This window comes from Amblyomma maculatum, chromosome 8, assembly GCF_055883805.1.
Source record: "Amblyomma maculatum isolate TAMU_Amacu chromosome 8, ASM5588380v1, whole genome shotgun sequence".
In the NCBI taxonomy this organism is placed as follows: Eukaryota; Metazoa; Arthropoda; class Arachnida; order Ixodida; family Ixodidae; genus Amblyomma; species Amblyomma maculatum.
This window is the reverse complement of record NC_139351.1, coordinates 62,954,437-62,977,855: the sequence shown is the minus strand read 5'-3', so window position 1 is coordinate 62,977,855 and position 23,419 is coordinate 62,954,437. Positions and strand designations below refer to the sequence as shown.

At 48.4% G+C, this 23,419-nt stretch overlaps 1 protein-coding gene across 1 annotated transcript; it reads left to right on the top strand.

Annotated features, from left to right (window-relative positions):
• The first annotated feature begins 9,010 nt into the window (after positions 1 to 9,010).
• LOC146181287 (anaphase-promoting complex subunit 10-like) lies at positions 9,011 to 22,822 on the top strand. The gene is made up of 4 exons (XM_084575754.1): positions 9,011 to 9,065; positions 11,615 to 11,758; positions 11,859 to 12,021; positions 22,537 to 22,822. Exons 1-4 carry the CDS (start codon positions 9,011 to 9,013, stop codon positions 22,820 to 22,822), a joined length of 648 nt encoding a protein of 215 aa, XP_084431880.1.
• Positions 22,823 to 23,419: the final 597 nt, after the last annotated feature.

Below are 23,419 nucleotides of genomic sequence, written 5' to 3'. Positions count from 1 at the left end.
GTTGTTGATCTATAGCAATAGACGCAACTGAATGTTATGCACCTCATAAACTCATTCATATCCGGCAGAGCAAAGTGCATTGCTTTATAAAACAGCCAGTCTTCAAAATAACCGCATTTGAGCATTCGAGACGGCGAACGAGTAAAGGCTTACTATCTGCAATTTGATCATTTCCTCTTAAAACTACGTCGCATGCTAGCAAGCAGTAGTTGCTTTCACATTTTTTTTTCGAGCAAGAAAGCGCTCAGGATTGCGAGTATGTGTGTAAAAACGTTAACCAGCTAAGCCTGGAAGCGGAAGCGCATGCTGAAAAAGAAATCGGGCTGACGCTCCATAGCCCGCCGTGTCTAAGCTTGCCCCAACATGGCGCCGTCGACGGCGGTGTCTCCACCCTGTACGGCGGCGCGCTACATCGAGGCACCCTAAGCCAGCCTAAAACCCCTTGATGTTTTGAAAGTAGCGACACTCTCCTCCTTCGCGGCGCATTCCTCCTCGTTTCTCCTCGCCCGCCAGCCGCCCGCGCTGCACACGGCACTCTTTTTCACCCAAGCGTCCGCCGGCCAGCCGCGCCTTTGAACGCTGGCGTGCTTTTTAAGCACCGTTTACAGCTTCGGTAGTGAAAGTAATTCTCATAAACGGTTACCCAAGCGATTAGAATGCTGAGAAAAAATTCTGTGGATTTTTTTTCTTTTTTTAAGGCACTTTATTTCTAAATATTTCCAAGAAGAAAACATTCTTCTGCGGGTGTCATTTACGAAAACCGTCTCTGAAAGGAGATGTGATGTTTTGCGGCGTGTAATCAACTAAGTAGTGCTCCAGGCATAAGTTAATGCGTATTAAGCTTATCAGTGCAAGACATCTAACGGTTTGCTAGTGTTTATGGCGGCGTACAATAAATTAGTTGTAAGTGCTGTGCAACACGATGTGTTTAGTTTCCTGATGTGAACGCAGGTGCATGCAGTGAGATGTGCGGCGCAGAAGTGATGGACTTAAAAAAACTTACGAAACTGACAGTTCAAAACACAACACAAAAAGCAAGCACAATTGTACAAAAGCAATATCACGCTATGAATGAATCGGTTTTAGTACGGCTGAAAAATGACCAACACGGTACCAAGCATGAACTGCTTACGATTTCCAGACATGTAATGAAGCCGATGCTACGTGGTGCAAGGGCCAGCACATTATTTGGAGCCGAAACTCTCCAGTAAAAGGAAGTTCAACGCACGGAACGCAGTTTTCTTTAACGTTTATTGTCTCTCCTTCACCCTTTGTGGACGTTCTGGAGTTTTTTTTTTCTTGGTGCACTTTACCATTGAGCCCCTTCAGTTTTATGTTACAGTAAATTGAAAGCGGATTGAAATAAAAAAAGTCTTTTCTGTTGTGAACAAAATTTATTTCGACATGAAAAGCGAAATTCTCACGTTAGATATTAACTACACAGTGGCTGTAAAATTTTAAAATTTATCCCAGGCAGTGGCTTGCTGCTTATGAAAGATATTTGTTTTAAAAGTATCACATAAAGGTCCTTTGCTTCGCAAGCAATGAAGCGTCTACACATCATTTAATGCTTGAAACAGCAACGCGCATGCCAATGCTTTTACTGGCACATCTGGAACTCTCAATAGAAGATCTTTTAGCCGCTTCACTTTTCACTAAAATTTCCATGCGCAGTTTGCCGAATATTTTAACAATATCTTCAAGTAAGTTATGGCAAGAAGGAAAGCATGTCTGCGAAGTTACGCTTTGGGTAATGGCTTCACCTCCGACTCATGTATAGAATTACGGATTAGCTCTTCCTTATTAGTGCGGAAGTAGTTCTCTACTATTTTTATCACTTCAATCACCCCTTGCGATGGAGTGGTCAAAGACTGCTGGTGCTTTGAAAAGTTTTTGAGCTCTATCAGCGTCGTAGAGCTGTCTCGTTCAATCAGAGAATTATAGCAATTCTCACACTGTACTCGCTTCACAAGTTTTGAAGCAACGTAGCCTGCTAGGTACGTTAATGACTGCTCTATTTCAGGGCTCAGGTCAAGAATGTCATCGGGCGCTTGAATAGCATCTGTGTCGCTTCTTGCTTCACTTGTGTCGCGTAAATGTAATAGGAAATAATCTTCCTCCTCGGAGTAACTTCCTGATTTGCTAGGCTTCAAAAATTTACCTAGTGTTGCGTTCCTTAAGCTACATTTAAACTCATATAGTCTCGGGATGGGGTTTTTGGCGCGTAATGTAGAGAAAAAGTTTTCAAGCCCATCCTGGCCTAACCTGCTCAGGAACACATAATGAAAGTTGTACGTTGTGAGAAGGACGTCTTGTACTTCTAGTGCTGTTATTGTCGCTAGTATAATTCCCGATTGTACAGGCTTCCAGACAGCATTTTTTTCACGTCCAATTTGAATTTTAGAGAAGAGCTCGATTATCATTTCCAAAAATGCTACACTGGAGTCATACTCCTCTTGAACTGCGTGGCTAAAAGCTAGCTTTGTTGTCCGTGACGTGATCAGGCGAAACCACCTGAACACGGTTTCGATAAACCATGCAGTAGTAAGAGCGTTTCTCGGAATTTTTCCTCTGTCTTGAAGCAAGCGCTAGCCTGAAGCTGTGTCATTATGGAAAATGGAAAAAGCTGGGCCTACCTTCATTTTATCGTAGTGGCTTGGATCAAGACAGGAAGCATTTAGGTTCGGGGCAAGTTTTATATCATCCGTTTCATCGTGCCTTACAAGTGCTTTAATGAACTCAAAATTCACGACATTAGTTGGCAAGTTATGTTTTTGCACAACTTCTTCGGGAAGGTAGATGAGGTGCCCTTTAGTCAAATGATTTCTAAGATTTTTTAACAAGTGAGGTACATCGCAAAGAAAAACAACCTGCGCAAGGTCTCCTTTGCTTGAGTGGGTGAAAAATGGCGCGCGAAGAACGAAAAGCTTCACAAAGAATGCAAAAAGCGCGCGTGTAACCATGGCGACCCCGGGGACAGCCAGAGTGACCAATTAGCGCGAAGCGGAGCGCGCCGCGCGTCTGCGCGCGGCGTCGCGCAGAGGTGCCCGTCGCGCGGAGATCTGAATCCGAGTAGGTGGCGAGGAGGTGAGGAGAGGAGGTGATGCGGCGGCGGCAAAATACAAAGCGTGGCGGTACTTTCTCTTTATCGAGGGACTTTAAGCCAGCCATCTCCAAGCAGGAAGTAAACGAATATGGCGTCAGCCGGCTCGTGTGCTCTGCAGTGGGCTCGTTGTAAGTAAAACGCTTTTCCTTTATGATTGCATGATTTAACAGGTCTATTTGTCATTTGATCAACAATGGAAGCGCCCACGTGTATATTAAGAGCAATTTCAAACTGCTGCTTGTCTGACAAGACCTATAAGAGCTTCTCGCATTTTGAATACCCGATTGGGTACTTTGGGTCTTAACCAGTGGTCTCAACTGAGCATATACGATTTTAGCGAGGAGCATATTCATGCACTTTTGGAGGAAAGTGATGCAGACTTGTCCGACTCCGAAGATACGGACGCTGTCAACAACAACGTGCTAGGCGGGAGCGAAACTGACTCTTCAAGCGATGAAAAGTGACAGCTCAGTCATATTGCCGACAGCACTGCCATTGATGAGGACAGAACGCCGCAAAGAAGAGCATTGTGAAAGACAAAGACGTGCGCGCTTTCACTTTCTCTATTTCTTCCTTCCTATTTTTGTAATCCAGACGTGTATATGTGGTGCCATCTGTTAGCATGCAATGTTTAAAAATTCTTTTTATTACTTTCTGCTGCTACAGATTTGAAAGGCTTCAGTTTGATGAAGACCGGATGACTACAAACGTCGACGACACCACGAACTCCTTACCAGTACTCTTTAAAATACTGTAAAGACCAGTTCTGGGACGAACGCGCTTTTAAAACAAACCTTTACTCTCTACAACAACGGTCTGGGAGGTCAGTAAAAACTGACCCTGCTGAATTGAAATTTCGCTGGAATGCACATCTTGATGGGGATCCTGAAGTTATCAAGAGTTCGGCTCAATTGGTCACGCGTAATAAGCGTTGACACATCGCGGAGGTCTCTGCTCCCGTCCCTTAGGCCTGCGTGCCGGGGGCGGGAATTGAGGGCCTGCATATCTGGTGGAAAATAAAGTTATCATCATCATCATCATCATCACCATGATAAGTGCGATGACACGTAACAGGTCTTTTTAGTTGCCCAACAATCTTCACTTTGAGGACAAGAGTTTGCTGACAGAAGAGAAAAAGAAAGAAAACTGGCTGTATCTTGTAAACCCAATAGTTGATTTCTTCAGAGAAGCCTGCTTGGAGTTGCAACATTAGCAGCACGTTTGAAATGACGAGCAAATGATCCCGTTCTCGAAAAAGTGCTCCATGCGACTGTATCTCCCAAGCAAGCCTAACCCGGTTGGTTTGAAAAACTTTGTTATCTCATCGTCTGATGGCCCCGTTCTCGACTTTGTAATTTACGTCGGGAAAGAAACTGCCCCACAAGATGATATGATGCAACTTGGTCATGGAGGGAGTGTGGTGAAAAAACTCATGGAGACACTTGGAACGGCTAAACCAACGTTTGCTTTTACGAACAGGTATTTCACCGGTCAGAAGCTCGCCATCTACCTCTTGGAAAGGAGGATCTACCTGACAGGAACAATCATGGCTAATAGAACAGGTGGTGTGGCAACAACGATGCCTCCAGACAAGTTGATGCAGCGAGGAGAGTCCCACTTCAAAGTTCAGAATGATGACAAGATGAATGATGAGAAGATGTGCATAGTAAAATGGAAGGACACTAAATCAGTCCTTCTTCTCTCCACGTCATTTAAGTTAAATTGGTTGAATTGGTTCACAGGAAGGGAAAGGCGCAGTAACTGTCACACTTGCTCTGTGGACACCCGAACCGCGCCGTAAGGGAAGGGAGGAAGGTGGGAATGAAAGTGAAAAGACAGAAAGGGGAGCCGTAGTGGAGGGCTACGGAGTAATTTCGACCACCTGGGGATCTTTAACGTGCGCTGACATCGCACAGCACACGGACGCCACTTCGTTTCACCTCCATCGAAACGCAGCCGCCGCGGTCGGGTTCGAACCCGGGACCTCCGGCACAGTAGTCGGGCGTCTTACCACTGCACCACCCCGGCGGGGCAACCACGTCATTTGGTACTGAGCCGGAAGGAACGTGCAAGAAATGGTCGAAAGAAGAATAGAAAGAAGTTGATGTCTCACAGCCAAATATGTGGTGAACAAGTACAACGCTCACATGGGTGGCGTAGACGTCCCTCATCAATCATTATGTTTCATACTATCGGATCTCTCTGCGCTCTCGCAAATGGACAGTTCACGTTTTTGCTCATTATCTAGACCTCGCTTGTTGCAACAGCTGGGTTCAGTATCAAAGACTGTGAAAGGACAATAACTCCAAAGGATAGACTTGACCTCTTGGAGTTCAAGGTTATTATTGCCAATGTGCTTATCAAAGCCGAATAATAATAATAATAATAATAATAATAATAATAATAATAATAATAATAATAATAATAATTGGTTCATAGGAAGGGAAAGGCGCAGTAGTATGTCGCACTTGCTCTGTGGACACCGCAACCGCGCCGTAAGGGAGGGAGGAGGTGGGAGTGAAAGTGGAAAGAGAAAGAGAAGCTCTAGTGGAAGGCTAAGGAGTAATTTCGACCACCTAGGAATCTTTAACGTGCGCTGACATCGCACAGCACACTGACGCCTCTTCGTTTCGCCTCCATCGAAACGCAGCCGCCGAGGTCGGGTTCGAACCCGGGTACTACGGCACAGTAGCCGGGCGTCACTGCACCACCCCGGCGGGGTTTCTGGCAACCATGGAAGGTATAACGCAACATGAGAGAGGGAGAAAGAAAGAGAGAGAGAGGGCCTACGGCGAATCATGACACGGCGTCGGTGAAATCTGAGCTCTGGTTGGACGGCGTTCCAAACGGCATCTCAAGTATCCGACAAATGAGCGACGCGCAGCAAGGAGGACCCGCCCAACGTTATGGCATCTCCGCAATACATGGTTGCTACAACTGCCGCCCGCTAAACCTCATAGTGAATAGGGTCTATATGGTAAGGCCCAAAAGCATGCAGACCCTATGCATGGCAGCGTCCACATAAGGAGGAAATCATGGCTAAGCCATGTAGGGAACATACGTGAAGAAATAAAAAAAAAAGAGGTGGTAGGTGTACAGATTTTTGGGAATTTCCCATAATAAGCAGATCCACAATTGCCATAGTCTACCGAGAGTGAATTGTTGAAAATTTTCAAAAGCGATGAAAGGGCGATTCTTCAAGAACACAAATATAACTTCTATCGCAAAAAATACCTATCTGAGCAGGGTCTGGATGCTGAGGTGACGAAAGCATTGTGATGTTATACATATGCTTATATGTTTAAATAAACTGAAGACTCCGCAGGAGTGGTGCAGTCTGGTTGATTTATTTATAGGAAGGGAAAGGCGCGGTAACTGTCTCACTTGTTTCCTTCAGACACCTCAACCGCGCCGTATGGGAAGGGAAGGAGGTGGGAGTGAAAGTGGAAAGAGAGAAAGAGGAGCCGTAGTGGAGGGCTACGGAGTAATTTCGACCACCTGGTGATCTTTAAGTGCTATATATAATTATCATTGGTTTACAGGGAAGGAAAGGCGCAGTATCTGTCACAGACTCTCCGGCGAGTTGAACGGTAGCTCATCGCTTCTGCCGCCTGGTGTTCTTTGGCGCGCGTTCAAGTGGGCGACTGCAGATGCGCTGACATCGCACAGCACAGGGACGCCTCTTCGTTTCGCCTCCATCGAAACGCGCGCAGTGTTTAGGGCGCTCGACTACCGCTTCCAGGAATCCGAGATGGAATCCCGGCCTCGGCGGCAGCTTTTCTATGGAAGCAAAAAGCAAGGCGCCCGTGTGCTGTGCGATGTCAGGGCTCGTTAAAAAACCCCGGGCGGTCGAAATTTCCAGAGCCCTCCACTACGACGTCTCTCATAGCCCGAGTCACTTTGGGACGTTAAACCGCATAAACCAAGCCAAATCTATATAAACTTGACAACTCCATAGATATTCCTCATTGAGTAGAAACCGATTTTTAGTCTGTTTTTAGAAAACACCGATATTGTATTTCTCTCCCCGTATGTTTTCTTTTGCATTGAAATACACAATATCACTGAAACAAATTGATTTAAAAATCAAGAATATATTTCGTGGACGAACGGCTGGCGCTTGAGATGCCAAAGGCAAAATGGACTTCGTGATCCCTGCTTGTTAGCTTCAGGAATTCGCGCGAAATGAAAAATGTCTTCATGTTCTGTCTGTAGAAGGGTGGGATGCTTGCATTTTATTTCTCGTTTCTTAGCTAACTTTCAAATCTCGGGTTTCGCCACATGTTGGTCGTCATTTATTAGAATGCGCTTATGCATACATTCAGCCCAACTTCAATTTAATTTCGGTTCACCTTTGATGACCCGTTATAAGCATTTTTTGATAACTCTATGGCTAACCCTCAGTGTTAGCTAGAAACGCAGTTAACAAAGCTCTTTATATATTTTTTTTTGCAGTACCGTTCCAGAGCAGGCTGACTTGGCCGAACTGGAAGAGAGTTCGGATTGCACCGAGGTGTACGACGCTGGACAATGGACCGACAACGACACTCAACCCTCCGAGTCTCCCTTCGGTCTCAACTCCCAGGGCACGGGCTGGCAGACGTCGACATATCAGCCGTCGCCCTTCAGTCCAGAGCGCGGATTCGCTTCCCCGCATAGGTTCCTTATGCGCCTCTGCTCGCAGTCAAAGGACGGGAAAGACTGCGAGAAGCCACAACAGCAGCATCAGCATCAGAACACAGCATCCAAGGCCTACAAACGGACGCCGTCCGCAAGCAGTCTGAGAGGGGCCTTTTCCCCATCCTTTCCCGGTCTTTACGAAAGTGACCTGCAGCGCCTTCGAGCGTTCCTGCACAAGGTGGTGGTGGCGGTACAAACTTTATTCAGTGAAGGCCAAAAAAATTAAAAAAGTAAAATTATGTTGCCGCCGTTCCGTGGATGGCCTTCCGGCTGCTGGTCGTGGCCTCCAGGTCACGCCTGGCGGCGACTTCTGCTGCCCAGGTCGCAAGCCGCTGTTGAATATGCGGCTCCGAGCTGGCCAAAGCAGCCTCCCACAGCTGCGGGCTGATTATTTGCCAGGAGACGGGGGGAAAGTGCGCCGGACAAGAGTAAAGAATGTGAGCATAGCCTGCTCGGGGAGAGCTGCAAAGCGTGCATTGGGGCGACAAGGCACCGGTGTGAATTAGGGCAAGGCGTGCAGGGGAGAGGAAAGTGTGGGCCTGTAAATGGCGCCACGTATTCTGTTCGATTTTAGATAGGGACTTGTGAGGGGGAGGGAGGGATAATCGGGAGTTGCGGTAGTGGAGGGTGATGTCATGGAAGGTGAGGAGGGAGTCACGCGTGTCCATCCCGGGGTGGAGGGGGCCAGCTCGGTCGGTCATTTCGCGAGCGATAGAATTTGCCGCCTCATTTCCAGGGTGCCCCGCGTGAGCCGGAACCCAAAATAGTTGGATAGATCGGGAAGGGGGGGGGGGGGGAGGAGTGCTTAAGGAAGGGACAACACAGGGCCAACGAGGTACATACGGAGGTAAGCCTGGGTGTATCAAGAAAGCTGTCGATCGCGGCCGAAGCTTTCAAGCATGCTGGACTGATGCTTCAAAGAAATCTCAAGCAAGACGCGTCGATGAAGAGAGAGATGCCCAAGTTGCAGATGGATATTTTGCTTCTCAAGAGAGAGCAGCTCAAGTCAGCAATACATCGGAAAGCAAGGTGCAGGAACCACAAGTGTGCCGCGAGCTCGTCTGGCGCTTAGCACTTGAAGACAAAGCTGTGGAAGCTCACTTGATTTCTTTGTGAGAGCACGTTCTCTTTGAAGGCAATTGAATAAAGCCAAAAATGGCCCATATTAAGCATTTCCCACCGTTTAGTGTTGATTGTCTTTAATCTGAAAGGATTTAATGGACCATGGGTGGCGTGGACAAGATGTGTGACCACGAGATGTGTACAGGTGGTAACGACGGTAAGAAAAACAATAATGAATTATAAATATATAATTTACCGTAGATCATAAATGAAATGATATGCCATTGCAACCCAACATAAAGGTAACCAGATATTTGACATAGTATGCTAATGAGATTAGATAACGCTGATAAAGGAACAAAATAGGAATTTAGGCTAACATTAACGATAATCATATGACGCCATTACATTAGATATATTGCTATTGATATAAGGTACCTACAGCGGTTGGGATGGTGATATGATTATTATAATGACATAAGATAGATTATGCGAATAAAGAAACTGAAAAAACAAATTCGCTGAGGTTTGACCAATGGCCACCCTGAGATGATCGCATAAGGCGATTAGCCTCTGCTCGACTCAACTTCTCTATGACTGACTGCGCCGGTAAGTAAATTAGAGACGCGATAAAAAATGTATGTACATTACTGCATAAATGAGGACACTAAGCACTGCACCACAATTTCTAAGGAAAAACACACTAAGAGGGCAGATTCGTTTAGACAAATTATCCACTATTTGTTGCCTGGTGGCGCTGCTCAGAGGAATCCCGCGCCATTACGGCATAAATGAGGATACTAAGCACTGCATCACAATTTGTAAGGAAAAACACACTAAGTGGGCAGATTCACTGCATAAGCGAGGATACTAAGCACTGCACCACAATTTGTAAGGAAAAGCACACTAAGAGAAATTATCCACTATTTGTCGCCTGGTGGCGCTGCTCAGGGGAATCACGTAAAGCCCCTCTATCTCTGGAAAGTAGCGAAATTGTAAGATCTTTGCCGCCGTTTCCCTCTCCCGCCGCTTTCCTCCTCGCTCCTCTACGCTCCCCTCTCCAAAGAGAGAATGAGGGCGGGTTTTCTGGTTTGTCGTTGGCTGCCGGGCCCCCTGACGTGTCAAACACGTCACCATACGTCATCAGCGCGCGCAAAATCTTGTTTTGCTTGTTTTTTATTTTCTTGCTGCCGCCATTAAACTGCCTCGTCGTACCGTTCCTGTGGCTTGCGCGCGTGCAGTTTCGTGCACGCGATGCTGTGTTGCTGCGCGTTTCAGTGTTCAAGTAGAACAGAAACAGAACATAGAATAGTAGAACAGAACGACTGCCGTGCTTCGCTGATTACCAACACGGCACCGGCAAGGTTAATTGAGTTGAAGAACTTTTCACAGCCTCACATGTCACTGACGAACCCATCGCCAGCCGTAATCGAAACTGTAAAAATTGCTGAGAACTTTTTCCGCAGTAACAGAGAGGGTCTCCTCAAAAATTCAATCAGCACTGCACAACTGCAGGCCCGGATAAAAGATAGCATTTCATTGGTATCTTGCTTCCCAGCCTGCCACGATGTTGTAAAAGAGATTGTGAGTGTTTTCGTGGAAGTACGAATCCAGATTTTTGTCCGAGATGAAGCCTCCAAAATATCTCCAGTGACTAGTAGTAAATGCGGTAGCAAAAGCGTATGCATGCGGGTCGCTGCAGCTCAGATTAGGTGACAGTATGCATTCGTAATTTCATGTTTTATTAATTTGAAACATTTGTGAAAGTTGTGGTTTGAAAATCTGCATACAATTAATATTTTGCCTGTCGCCTGAATGAATCTGTAAATTGTTCAAAATTTCTGGTAACTGCTTGCATTTTTTAAAGATATTCTCGTGCATATCTGAAGCTTATAATCATCGAAATTAAAATTGGATTGTAGCGTGTGTGAAAAATGTTTCCACGAAAATTATTTGCTTGCACTTCGTTTTCATATCTTTTCATTTCGTTAAGGTTTCTCATCATCTTCCAATTGTCTAACAGTGTTTGTCTAACAGTCCCAGCCCCGTAGGGCCAGGAGCAAGCACCTCCCTATGCGAGTTGAGTGTCTCACCCTACGATGCTTTTCCTTTCCACCGCCACGTTTAAAATACCACCTCGTTTGCAGACAAGCGCACGTGATTGTGGTGTTTGCAGAAATACCGTGAGCAGACGACACGGTTTTGTGGAACGGGACCGGCAAGTTTTCGATTGCAGCGCCTCCTATGCATTCACAGCTTCCGAGTTGTATTTGCGCGAGTCCACATGTTTGCCTCACAAATCATCGTCAGCACTACCATTTTGCAGCGAAATAAAATACTTTGCTTGTTTATTTGTGCGCTAGACATGCAACACCAGTGCAAATACCAATTCTGATTGCAGACGAACTCGGCGAACGCGTTTTGGAGGGGACGGAGGCAGACGTAGTACGTGCGCTTCACTGTCTTTTAACTGTAGCCGCGCGCTCCCCAGTGATTTGGTAGGGCTAAAAGAGTCATCTTGCTGCGATTGCGTGCAGTCAGCTCTTCACTGGCGAAGCTGAAGTAGGCGACGCGGACCAGGCCATTCTGCAGTGGTTCGAAAGTTTTGTTGACATTTCTCGAACTGAGTCCAGTTTCCGCTTCTGTGTCCCTCAAAAGGTAACAACGGGCTCTAAAGATATAGCTTCTACAATGCCACGTGAGTCTTTGGTAGCTACACTTTGAAGAATGAAATAACTTTAGAATTTTTATTTGACATGCTTCTAGGTACATTGGAGCATTCGGACACGAGTTATTCCGTTATTCTCCTGAGCCCTGGTGACGACACCTCTCCCGAAGTCCTGGAGAGGAGTGGAAAAGTCCGTGAAGTGGGCGAGGAAGCTGTGTGGACGGTTTCATCTTGTGTGTATGGTAGGCTATAGTTAATGTATGATATCCCACTAATTGAGCGGCGATGAGTAAAACGACATGTCGTTCTTACTCATGCTGTCGCCAACACGTTTCTTCGCAGGGCACGGCGTCGATAACCTACGGGACGGCAATATCGAGACTTACTGGCAATCAGACGGAGCCCTGCCTCATTTTGTCGACATTCAGTTTAACCGGAAGACGGCTATCGAGGCGATCTACATTTACGTCGACTACAAGGAAGACCAAAGCTACTGCCCCAAAAGGTATGCATGTACATACTTACATACGTGCAGAGAATTAGCCGAGATGTTGAGGTCGAAGATCATTGCATATGGAGGTTAACTATAATATCTCCCAAAATAAGTTCGCACAATATATGTTTTCGCCCTGCACACTAACAATGGTTAACAGTAGCGGTGCATTCAAATCGGCGTGAAGCGTGTCCGGCTGGCGCCGTACAGAGAGAGAGAGAAGCGCTTGCGTTGCTAATATAATAATAATAATTGGTTCACAGGAAGGGAGAGGCGCAGTATTTGTCTCACTTGTTTCCTGTGGACGCCTTAACCGCGCCGCAAGGGAAGGGAGGAAGGTGGGAATGAAAGTGGAAAGGGAGAAAGAGAAGCCGTAGTTGAGGGCTACGGAGTAATTTCGACCACCTAGGGATCTTTAACGTGCGCTGACATCGCACAGCACACGGACGCCTCTTCGTTTCGCCTCCATCGAAGCGCAGCCGCCGAGGTCGGGTTCGAACCCGGGTACTCCGGCACAGTAGTCGGGCGTCTTGCCACTGCACCACCCGGGCGGGGGCAACCGGCGTTGCTGGCGTATTGGTTTCACGCTCGATTCTACATGGTATGATATGTGCCTGTTTTAGCAGTCATGTATATATGTCTTAGAGTACAATGAGATACATAATTACACGACACATAATATATGGTAGTAATCGTATTGTAACGTGGTGGTGACAAGGTCGATGACACAAATGAAGAGTCGGTGATTGCACTGAAAAAACTCTTTATTGGGCTGACTTGCGCCCGCAAAAGAACTAAGCAACTCAGCGGCGGCGATAGCAGCAAACGTGCTCGTCGATTGTCGAACAAAGAATGCTCATCACACTCGTCAACGCTCAATTTAAAGGCTACACAGAACAATCTAGATAACGTCGCAAACAGCTACCAGCACGGGCTGGAACATTGTGGAAAGACACACGAGTGGCCGGAACCTTCGAGACAGATCTCGGTGCATCTTGCGCTACAACGAAACTTATAAAGGTGTGACTCGCGACATCGAGCATTAACAAACAAAGATAACGGAACTGATACGCGATCCAGAATCAGAGTGATAAGCCTGTATGCCGGCGGCTGGTGAAAAACAACAAATACAGTTTTGAAGGTTTCGCGGCAGTATTATGTCTTGACTAACTATTTTTGACCCATTGATTGTGCGTATGGAACAGCGGGCATCTCGCATAGCGGTACATGTGTGCAACAAGGTGATAAATATGATTAAGCATGACGCGCGCTACGTGGTAACCCCAAGCGTGTCACACCATGACTCATCATGACTGTTTTCGCGGTGGCTTCAATTTTGGGAACCCGTGTAGATGAGATGCATGACTCACTTACACCCGCTATGATGATGACTAAAACTTATTGGTAACTGAGCCAATGTTCTCTGATAACTTCATGGTTATGATATCGTAAGGTCTGTCCGAAGCTGCACTGTTTCTCTACGTGAACTTGCAGTGGACAAAGACAAGGAGGCGACGTGCATCGCGCGGCTTAACAAACGCGACCGCCGGCGGCGGCGTTTCGATGGAGGTGAAAAGGAGAGGTGTCCGTGTGCTGTGCGATGTCAGTGCACGTTAAAGTTTCACAGGTGGTGGAAATTACTCTACAGTCCTCCACTACGACTGCTCTTTCTCTTTCCGCTTCAATTCCCATCTGCGCTCCTTCCCTTGCGGTGCTGTAGTGGTGTCACGAAGTGTGATCCTTTTTTTCCTATAAGCAAGTTTAGAATTTTACGCGCCCTTCACGCGTTTTAGCTGAGGAAACGGAGTGGCTATAGATGCTCCTAGTGAGAGAGTGCGGCCGTCAGTCGCGGACGCTGCGGCCCAGATCACAAAACTGTGTTCGTACATCTGCACTTTAAAGATCCCCGGGCGGTCTAACTTCGAAGCCCTCTTCTACGGCACTTCTTTCATTCCCACCTTCCTCTCAATACGTCGAGGTCCAGTTGCTAACGAAAAAAATTGAAAAAAAAAGCGGCGCCTTCCCTTTTGTATAAACCAATTGATTAGTCATCTGCATTAAAATCTAAATAAAAAAGAAAAAAATATATATATAAAAAAACATTTATTTATAGGAAGGGAAAGGCGCGGTAACTGTCCCACTTGTTTTTTTTCTGTGGACACCTCAACCGCGCCGTAAGGGAAGGGAGGAAGGTGGGAGTGAAAGTGGAAAGAGAGAAAGAGGAGCCGTAGTGGAGGGCTACGGAGTAATTTCGACCACCTGGGGATCTTTAACGTGCGCTCACATCGCACAGCACACGGACGCCTCTTCGTTTCGCCTCCATCGAAACGCAGCCGCTGAGGTCGGGTTCGAACCCGGGTACTCCGGCACAGTGGTCGGGCGTCTTACCACTGCACCACGCCGGCGGGGCAAAGAAAAAAAAGTATATATATATTTTGTTCCCATTAATTGGGCAGATCACCGAGAAGGAGGAAGAGAAAGTTGGTTGGTTGGTTTGTGGGGTTTAACGTCCCAAAGCAACTCAGGCTATGAGAGACGCCGTAGTGGAGGACTCCGGAAGAGAAAGTGATTTTGCGGACTAGCCGACTGCAAGTTAAGCCACCCCTGCTCCGGTCCTGCTCGCTACCAGTGCCCGCTACCAGTGTCTGGATCCCCGCTTAACACTTGGTGGAGGTCGCGGGATTTCTCTTCCATTTATTCGCTCTGGAGCTCCGCAGCCGCCGAATTCCTACCTCAATGACCGACTCCAGCTCTAACACCACCGGCCCCGCTACCTCGGCCCCTTCTATTCCATGCTCCGGGGTGCTTCGCCAGCGGGACCCGCCGGTCTTCAGCGGTACCGACGATCAGGACGTCGAGGACTGGCTTTCTTCGTATGAACGCGTAAGCACCCACAATAAGTGGGATGACGTCCTAAAACTTAACAACGTGATCTTCTACCTGACCCAAGTAGCAAAGTTATGGTTCACAAATCACGAGGCTGACATTCCAACTTGGGCCTCGCTCAAATCCCGATTTGTTGATGTCTTCGGTCGACCTGCGGTCCGCAAGCTTCGCGCCGAACACCGTTTGCGCGAGCGAAGGCAGCAGACAGGAGAAAACTTTACCAGCTACATCGAAGACGTTTTAGATTTGTGTCATCGTGTAAGCGCATCAATGACTGAAGCCGAGAAGATTCGCTACATCATGATGGGCATCCACGAAGGCGTATTCAACATTCTGATGGCAAAAGAGCCCCGTACTGTAAGTGAAGTTGTCACGATTTGTCAAAACTACGACGAATTTCGTTGGCAACGCATCGTCCCTCGACAACCTGAAGCCACGATCGCGGCTATGTCTGACGCCCCTGTCAGCTCCACACTAATTCAAGAAATTAAAAGACTTCGTACGGGAACAAGTTGCACGTCAATTATCGCTAATTTCAAACGTTCCGCATTCCAGCTCACACCTGGCTCCGACCATACGCCAGGTTATTCAGGAACAAGTTGCCGACGCACTTCCGCCCCATCGACAACCTACTCCTCATTCCACACCACTGACAGCTCCGCTCATTCATGCCGACGCTGTTCCGACGTCCGGACCTACACCACTGTCCTATGCTGAGGTTGCCGCAAGACTACCCCCTCCTACGCCTTTGCCATCGTATGGTCCGCCTCAGCGCGCATTTTTCACTCAGCGTCGTGCGCCACCTATTCTACGCCCTTGGCGCACATCTGACAATCGGCCAATTTGCTTTGCATGTGGTCTCCCTGGCCATGTTGCACGCCTGTGCCGCCGTCGTCCGACACCGTACGCTTTCGATCAGAGCCCGGCTGCCTACGCACAGCCGCCGTCCCCACCCCGTGCGCCACCTCAGCCCTCCTCTCACTTTGACCACTTCTCGCATGACAACCGCTCAACCTATGACAACCGCTCAACCTCTCCGCGCCGTCGCTCTCCGTCGCCGATGCGCCGCCGTTCTACCTCGCCAATGCCGGAAAACCACTAGACGCAGTTCCGCAGGCAAGAACTGCGCTTTCGTCGAACAGTGAAAGTCCTGCTTCGCCACCGAACAATTTAATAGAAGTTACCATTGAAAATGTTTGTACTCTTGCGCTTGTAGATACTGGGGCTGCTGTGTCGGTTATTGACGTTAGACTGTGCCGCTTGTTACGAAAAGTTGTTCTGCCATATTCTGGGGTTTCATTGCACACCGCCACTGCTCAGCACATCGAACCGATCGGTACCTGCACGGCTCGAGTCACCATTCAGAACGTTCTCTACGTCATCAGTTTTATCGTTCTCCGTGACTGCTCTCATGACATTATTTTAGGATGGGACTTCTTGTGTCGCAATCGCGCCGTAATTCATTGCGCTCGTGCCGAAGTATAGTTTTTTCCGCTGTGCACCGCACCGACTGCTGCTAACGTTCTTTAAGAAGCCAAATGCCATGTTGCGGATGCTACTGATATCCCGCCTTCATCTGCTGCGATTGTGCCTATCAACTGTCCCTCTCTTCAAGACTGTACAGTGCTCTTCACCCCATCTTCCCTTTTCGTCTCGCGACGCTGCCTTCCCCTGCCCTGCGCCGTCCTTAGTGTACGAAGCGGACGCACCGAACTAGCCATTACTAACGATTCGTTCTATCCACTCACGTTGCAACGTGGCGAGTGCGTTGGGCATGCTGAGCCTGTTCGGTCAGAAAATTTTGTGACCGTCCCACCGGTTCTCTCCACCTGTGCCGACACAATATCCCACAACGTCAGTGCCCTTAGCCCACCTCGTTCCTCGTCTCCTTCACCGCCTCTGGCTACCTTCGACAAAGCCATCGACAGTGCTCTCGCTCCAGATCAACGCGCCAAGCTCCTCGACTTACTGAACCGATTCCAAGCTTCCTTTGACATCCAGCAGCTATCCTTGGGTCGTACGTCAACTGTTTCTCACCACATCTATACTGGTACGCACGCCCCATTACGCCAACGCCCTTATCGTGTATCAGCCTCAGAGCGCCGCATTATTGATGAGCAAGTCGACGAGATGCTCAGTAGGGGTGTAATTCAGCCTTCCAGTATCCCTTGGGCGTCCCCGGTCGTTTTAGTGAAGAAGAAAGACGGGTCTATTCGGTTCTGTGTGGACTACCGACGCCTTAATGCAATCACACGAAAGGACGTCTATCCGCTACCACGCATAGACGACGCGCTGGACACTTTGCTTGGAGCGGAATTTTTCTCTTCTATCGATTTACGTTCTGGCTACTGGCAAGTTCCAATGGCTGAGGACGATCGCCCCAAGACAGCTTTTGTCACCCCCGACGGGCTCTATGAGTTCAACGTGATGCCATTTGGCCTGTGTAATGCGCCCGCCACATTTGAACGCATGATGGACGATATTCTCCGCGGTTTGAAGTGGCACATATGTCTCTGCTACTTGGATGATATTGTTGTATTTTCATCCGACTTCGCGACCCACCTAACTCGCCTTGAAACCGTCTTGCAATGCCTTAGCAACGCCGGTCTACAGCTCAATCTGAAAAAGGGCCATTTCGCCGCTCGCCAACTCACTATTTTAGGACATTTAGTGTCCAAAGAAGGCATCCTCCATGATCCATCTAAACTTCGAGCTGTCGCTGAGTTCCCGAAGCCAACATCTATCAAGCAATTACGCAGCTTTATAGGCTTATGCTCCTATTTTAGGCGTTTCGTTCGGAACTTTGCGACCATCATTGCCCCTCTGACGCGACTTCTCAGCGCTCACAAAGATCTTTCTGCCTGGTCGCCGGCTTGCGATGCTGCTTTTACGAAATTGCGCAAGATACTTACCTCACCCCCCGTATTGCGCCATTTCGATCCGGCTGCTCCTACCGAAGTACACACCGATGCCAGCGACGCCGGCCTCGGCGCTGTTCTTGCCCAACAAAAACCCGGTGTTGATGAATACGTTGTGGCGTACGCAAGTCGAACGCTGACCAAGGCCGAGACCAACTACTCGGTGACAGAAAAGGAATGCTTGGCAATTGTTTGGGCGCTTCAGAAATTTCGGCCATACTTGTATGGGCGCCCATTTGATGTTGTTACGGACCACCACGCTTTATGTTGGTTGTCTTCACTAAAAGATCCCAACGGCCGTCTCGCCCGCTGGTCGCTTAGACTACAAGAGTATGATATTCGAGTCATCTATCGTACAGGGCGTAAGCACTCCGACGCAGACGCTTTATCCCGCTCGCCAGTGTCGCCTGACGCTCCGTTGTCCCCTGCCTCCAGCTCCGCCTTGTCTTCTTTGTCCATCAACGACATGCCATCAGAACAGCGCAAGGATCCGTGGCTTACATCACTAATCGATCTTCTTACGAACTCGTCACTTTCACCGGCTCCTCGCGCCCTTCGTCGTCAAGCGCAGCATTTCGCCCTTCGTGACCATCTTCTCTATCGACGCAACTATATGCCAGATGGCCGTAAGTGGCTGCTCGTCGTACCTCGCCACCTCCGAAGTGATATCTGCGCATCTCACCACAACGATCCGCAGTGTGGCCATGTGGGTGTATTTAAGACTTATGAACGGTTGCGACAGCGCTTTTACTGGCGCGGTATGTATACCTTCGTCAGTAAGTATGTGCGTTCGTGCATCGATTGCCAACGTCGCAAGCCGCCTCCTCTCCATCAGCCGGCTCCACTACAGCACCTTCCGTGCCCATATCGACCATTCGATCGTGTTGGCATCGATTTGTATGAACCTCTACCGTACACACCTGCAGGAAATCGTTGGGTAATTGTGGCCGTCGATCACCTTACTCGCTATGCGGAGACAGCAGCACTTCAGGATGCCACGGGACCCACTATCGCGTCCTTTCTTCTTCATCATTTCATTCTGCGGCACGGTGCCCCCCGAGAACTTCTAAGTGATCGAGGCAAACCTTTCCTATCCGAGGTTGTCGAAGCGCTCCTACGCGAATGCCAAACCACCCACCGGACATCCAGCGCGTACCACCCTCAAACCAACGGACTGACAGAGCGCTTCAATCGCACACTAGGTGACATGATGTCCAAGTACATCGCCTCCAACCACTCCGATTGGGACAAGATTCTCCCATTTGTAACCTATGCCTATAACACCGCCGTTCAAGCAACTACCGGATTCTCACCATTTTTTCTGCTGTACGGGCGTGAACCTTCGTCTCCACTCGACACCATCCTCCCCTACCGTCCTGATATGTCAGAGTACACATCACTTTCAGCAGCTGCCAGGCACGCTGAAGAATGTCGCAAGCTGGCTCGCTCGCTTACTTCGGACGAGCAAGCCCAGAAGAAAACGCACAGTGACAGCAGCCACCCTGTGCATCAATTCTCTCCCGGTGCTCACGTATGGCTCTGGGTCCCATCGACACCACCCGGCCTGAGCAGCAAGTTTATTTCCAAGTACCACGGACCCTACCTAGTGCTCCAACAGACTTCTCCAGTGAATTACCTAATTGAACCGCTCGCCGCATCCACCGACCTTCGCCGCCGTGGGCGTGAGATTGTTCACGTCGACCGTTTGAAGCCTTACTACGATCCCGCATTCCTTTCGTCTCCTTGAGTCGCAAGGATGGCTCCTCTTTTCTGCGGGGGCAAGATGTAAAGAAGAGGTTCCCATTAATTGGGCAGATCACCGAGAAGGAGGAAGAGAAAGTGATTTTGCGGACTAGCTGACTGCAAGTTAAGCCACCCCTGCTCCGGTCCTGCTCGCTACCAGTGCCCGCTACCAGTGTCTGGATCCCCGCTTAACAATATATATATATATATATATATATATATATATATATATATATATATATATATATAAATGGTCTCTTAGATGTGTTTTAAGAGGAGAAGGACGAAAGCCTGCCCTTTCTCTTCTATCACTTGCCTCTTATCGGCTTTCGTTGCAGTGCTACATATTTGTTTACAGGAAAGAAAAGGCGCAGTATCTATCACACTTTTTCCGGCAGGTGGAGAGTTTGGACGGTACACCATCGCTCCTGTCACGTGGCGTTCCTTGGCGCGTGTTCAAGTATGACATATTGCAGATGTCAGGAACGCTAGACAAGAACTAATCTCGTGGAGTCTCTCGGATTATGATAGATGTCGCACAAATCTCGCGCACGGGATTTCGATCTGTGAGCAGCCTTTCTATGAACATAGAAAGAACGGCTTTCGCCTTAAAATTAGCAACGGCCCTACTGCGGTGGCGCGGTAAAGACCCCCGACTGCTGTGCCGGAGAACGCGGGTTCGAACCAGACAGCCGGTGGCTGCGTTTCGATCGAGACGATACGGAGAGGTGTCTGTGTGCTGTGCGATGTCAGTGCGCGTTAATGATCGCCAGGTGGTCGAAATTACTTTTAAGCCCTACACCTCAGCACCTCTTTTTCCTGCTTTCACTCCCACATTCCGCCTTTCCCGTACATCATTGTTCAGGTGTCCACGGAAAAAGTATGACAGATACTGCGCCTTTCGTTTTCTGTATAACAATTTAATGTAATTTAAATAAGCAATGTATTGAGTTGAATCATATGCATGAGAACATTTCTTATCAGAGAAAAATGCAAGCATAACAAACTGTATAATGCATAGGAAAGTATAAAAGGGGTAAGAAGCGCTGCACACATACCTCGAATTGGATTAAGTATGGAAATCGGGTGATTTTTTTTACTAGTTGCAAATGGCGTTCGAAGCGTGCAAAGCGCGTGTAGTTGTGCAAGCAAAGCAATATTTGGCGATTTCAATGGCTCTTGTTTATATTGCAAAAAGGCTAGCATTACCATGTTGTTGTGGCTGTAGGAAGAAGGAAAAGAAAATGCACGAGCCTGCTACTGGCTCTGTAGCTGAGCCACTTCCGCTGCCTCGTGCCAACAGAACAGAAAATAGAGAAGAAAAAGAGGGAGAAAAAAAACATTTATTTATAGGAAAGGAAAGGCGCGGTAGCTGTCTCGCTTGTTTTCTGTGGACACCGCAACCGCGCCGTAAGGGAAGGGAGGAAGGTGGGAGTGAAAGTGGAAAGAGGAGCCGTGGTGGAGGACTACGGAGTAATTTCGACCACCTGAGGATCTTTAACGTGCGCTGACATCGCACAGCACACAGACGCCTCTTCGTTTCGCCTCCATCAAAACGCAGCCGCCGAGGTCGGGTTCGAACCCGGGTACTCCGGCACAGTAGTCGGGCGTCTTACCACTGCACCACCCTGGCGGGGCGGAGGAAAAGACGCGCGCCGCAACAACAGCCGCCGTCCACTACTGAAGCCATGGCGGGTGCAATGACGGCCTACAACAGATAAAATTCGGTGGCAGGGTAAGCCTCCGCCGCAAGTGGCGGTGACCTACCTGTCCCAGCCCTATCAGGGCCAGGATTAGCCACCCTACATCACCTCCTCTCCTGGCGTTGCCATGGTGTCGGCTCCACGTCATGTCAGTGTAGATCCCCAAGTGGTCAAAATTACTCTGTAGACCTCCACAAGGGCTCTACTTTCCCCTCATTTTTACTCCTACGTTCCTCCCATCCCTTACGGATCGGGTCAGGCGCCCAGCATAAAAAAAGTGGGACAGATACTGCGCCTTTGCTTTCCTTTCTTGCAAGCCAATGATGTGTCCGAGGAAACATGGGACGATACTGCCCCTTTCCTTTCAATAAATCAATTTACATTTTACATGTACACGCGGTCCGAGTACGCCAACACTTCGGCGCAGACATGACTGATGGGTAGCCATGCTCAGACTTTACGCTCAGCTACTAGCAATAACTGGGCTATATCTCAGCAGTTGATTTCCCGAACCATAACAGCGCACCGTGCACACCAACTCTCCCAACAACTGGTATTGTTGATTTCCCGAAAAAAGTTTCGAAGACGCCGGAGATGTTGTCTACGGACAGCACAAGAACGCCTTTGCGTTTCGCCTCCACGAAACGCGGTCGCCGCGGTCGGGATCGATCCCGAGTACTCCGGTACAGTAGGTGAGCGCCTTAACCACTGAACAGCCGCTCTCTTGCATTTAAATGTGTTGGCTCTAGCTGCAGTTACCAAAATTGGGCGGTGCTTTACGTAATGTGGAAGCATATCACTGACGCCCGACTACTGTGCCGGAGCACCCGGGTTAGATCCCGACCGCAGCGTCTGCGTTTCGATGGAGGCGAAACGAAGAAGCGTCAGTGTGCTGTGCGATGTTAGCGCCCGTCAAAGATCCCCAGGTGGTCGAAATTACTCCGTAGCCTTCCACTACGGCTCCCCTTTCTCTCTTTCCACTTTTGCTCACACCTTCCTCCCTTCTCTTACGGTGCGGTTTAGGTGTCCACATAGCAAGTGTGACAGATACTGCGCCTTTCCCTTCTTGTGAACCAATAAATAAAAGCATACGGCTGTGTACTAATGAGCTGCGTGAGATCCGAGAGGCGAATATTGCGGTATCATTTACGCGACTAGCGAAATGCACGTAAGGAAGCGCTGATGAAACCATTAACAATCTCACGTCTGACGTCATACTCTTAAAAACGGAGCTTAACTGTGTCGCCTGCTTTCCTCGCCCCCTTATTTTGTTTCAGGATTTGTGCGCGCGCAGGCTGTCCGTTCGGCGAACTGCGCGATCTAGTGGCCTTCAACCTGCACCAGCCCACGGGCTGGATGCGCATTGCAACGACGGACGCGGCTTGTCGACCCGTGCGCACGTTTTCCCTGCAGATTGCGGTGCTCTCCAATCACCTGCACGGAATGAACACGCACGTGCGACAAATCAAGCTGTACTCGCCACTGGAGCAGTACGACGTATCCGTGCTACACAACGTGCGATTCACAAGCCCTGAGTTCCGCATGTTTAGTAGCATCCGTTGATGTACCAGAATGCAAATCTCATCCGTTGAATAAACATTTTTTTTATGTATGTATGTATGTATGTATGTATGTATGTATGTATGTATGTATGTATGTATGTATGTATGTATGTATGTATGTATGTATGTATGTATGTATGTATGTATGTATGTATGTATGTATGTATGTATGTATGTATGTATGTATGTATGTATGTATGTATGTATGTATGTATGTATGTATGTATGTATGTATGTATGTATGTATGTATGTATGTATGTATGTATGTATGTATGTATGAACTTTATTGAGATGCCAGCAAACGACGGTTTAAAGCATCGTGACGGTGGCCCAGCGTCGACCCGGGGTTATGCCCTACTCTACATTACCTAATTTTGGCCTGTTTGTGGTAGGTTGTGAGGCTTGTGCTTTTCGAGCGCACCTCGGGCCTGCTGGACGGCCCATAGTTAAATGTCCTTGTTTTTACTTTGCACAGCACTTCGAAGTTCTGGCGGGTATGTCTTGGATGCAGCTTCGGTCGGGAACCTGGCACAGTCCCACATGATGTGCCATTGGTCCGCCGGAGTGACCCGGTTTGTATCTGCCTTAGGATGCGCC

Coding starts and splice junctions, on each gene's coding strand:
- LOC146181287 (XM_084575754.1), top strand. CDS start 9,011: ATGGGTGGCGTGGACAAGATGTGTGACCACGAGATGTGTACAGGTGGT. Junction 9,066..11,614: donor GTGTACAGGTGGTAACGACG/GTAAGAAAAACA, acceptor ACATGCTTCTAG/GTACATTGGAGCATTCGGAC. Junction 12,022..22,536: donor CAAAGCTACTGCCCCAAAAG/GTATGCATGTAC, acceptor ATTTTGTTTCAG/GATTTGTGCGCGCGCAGGCT.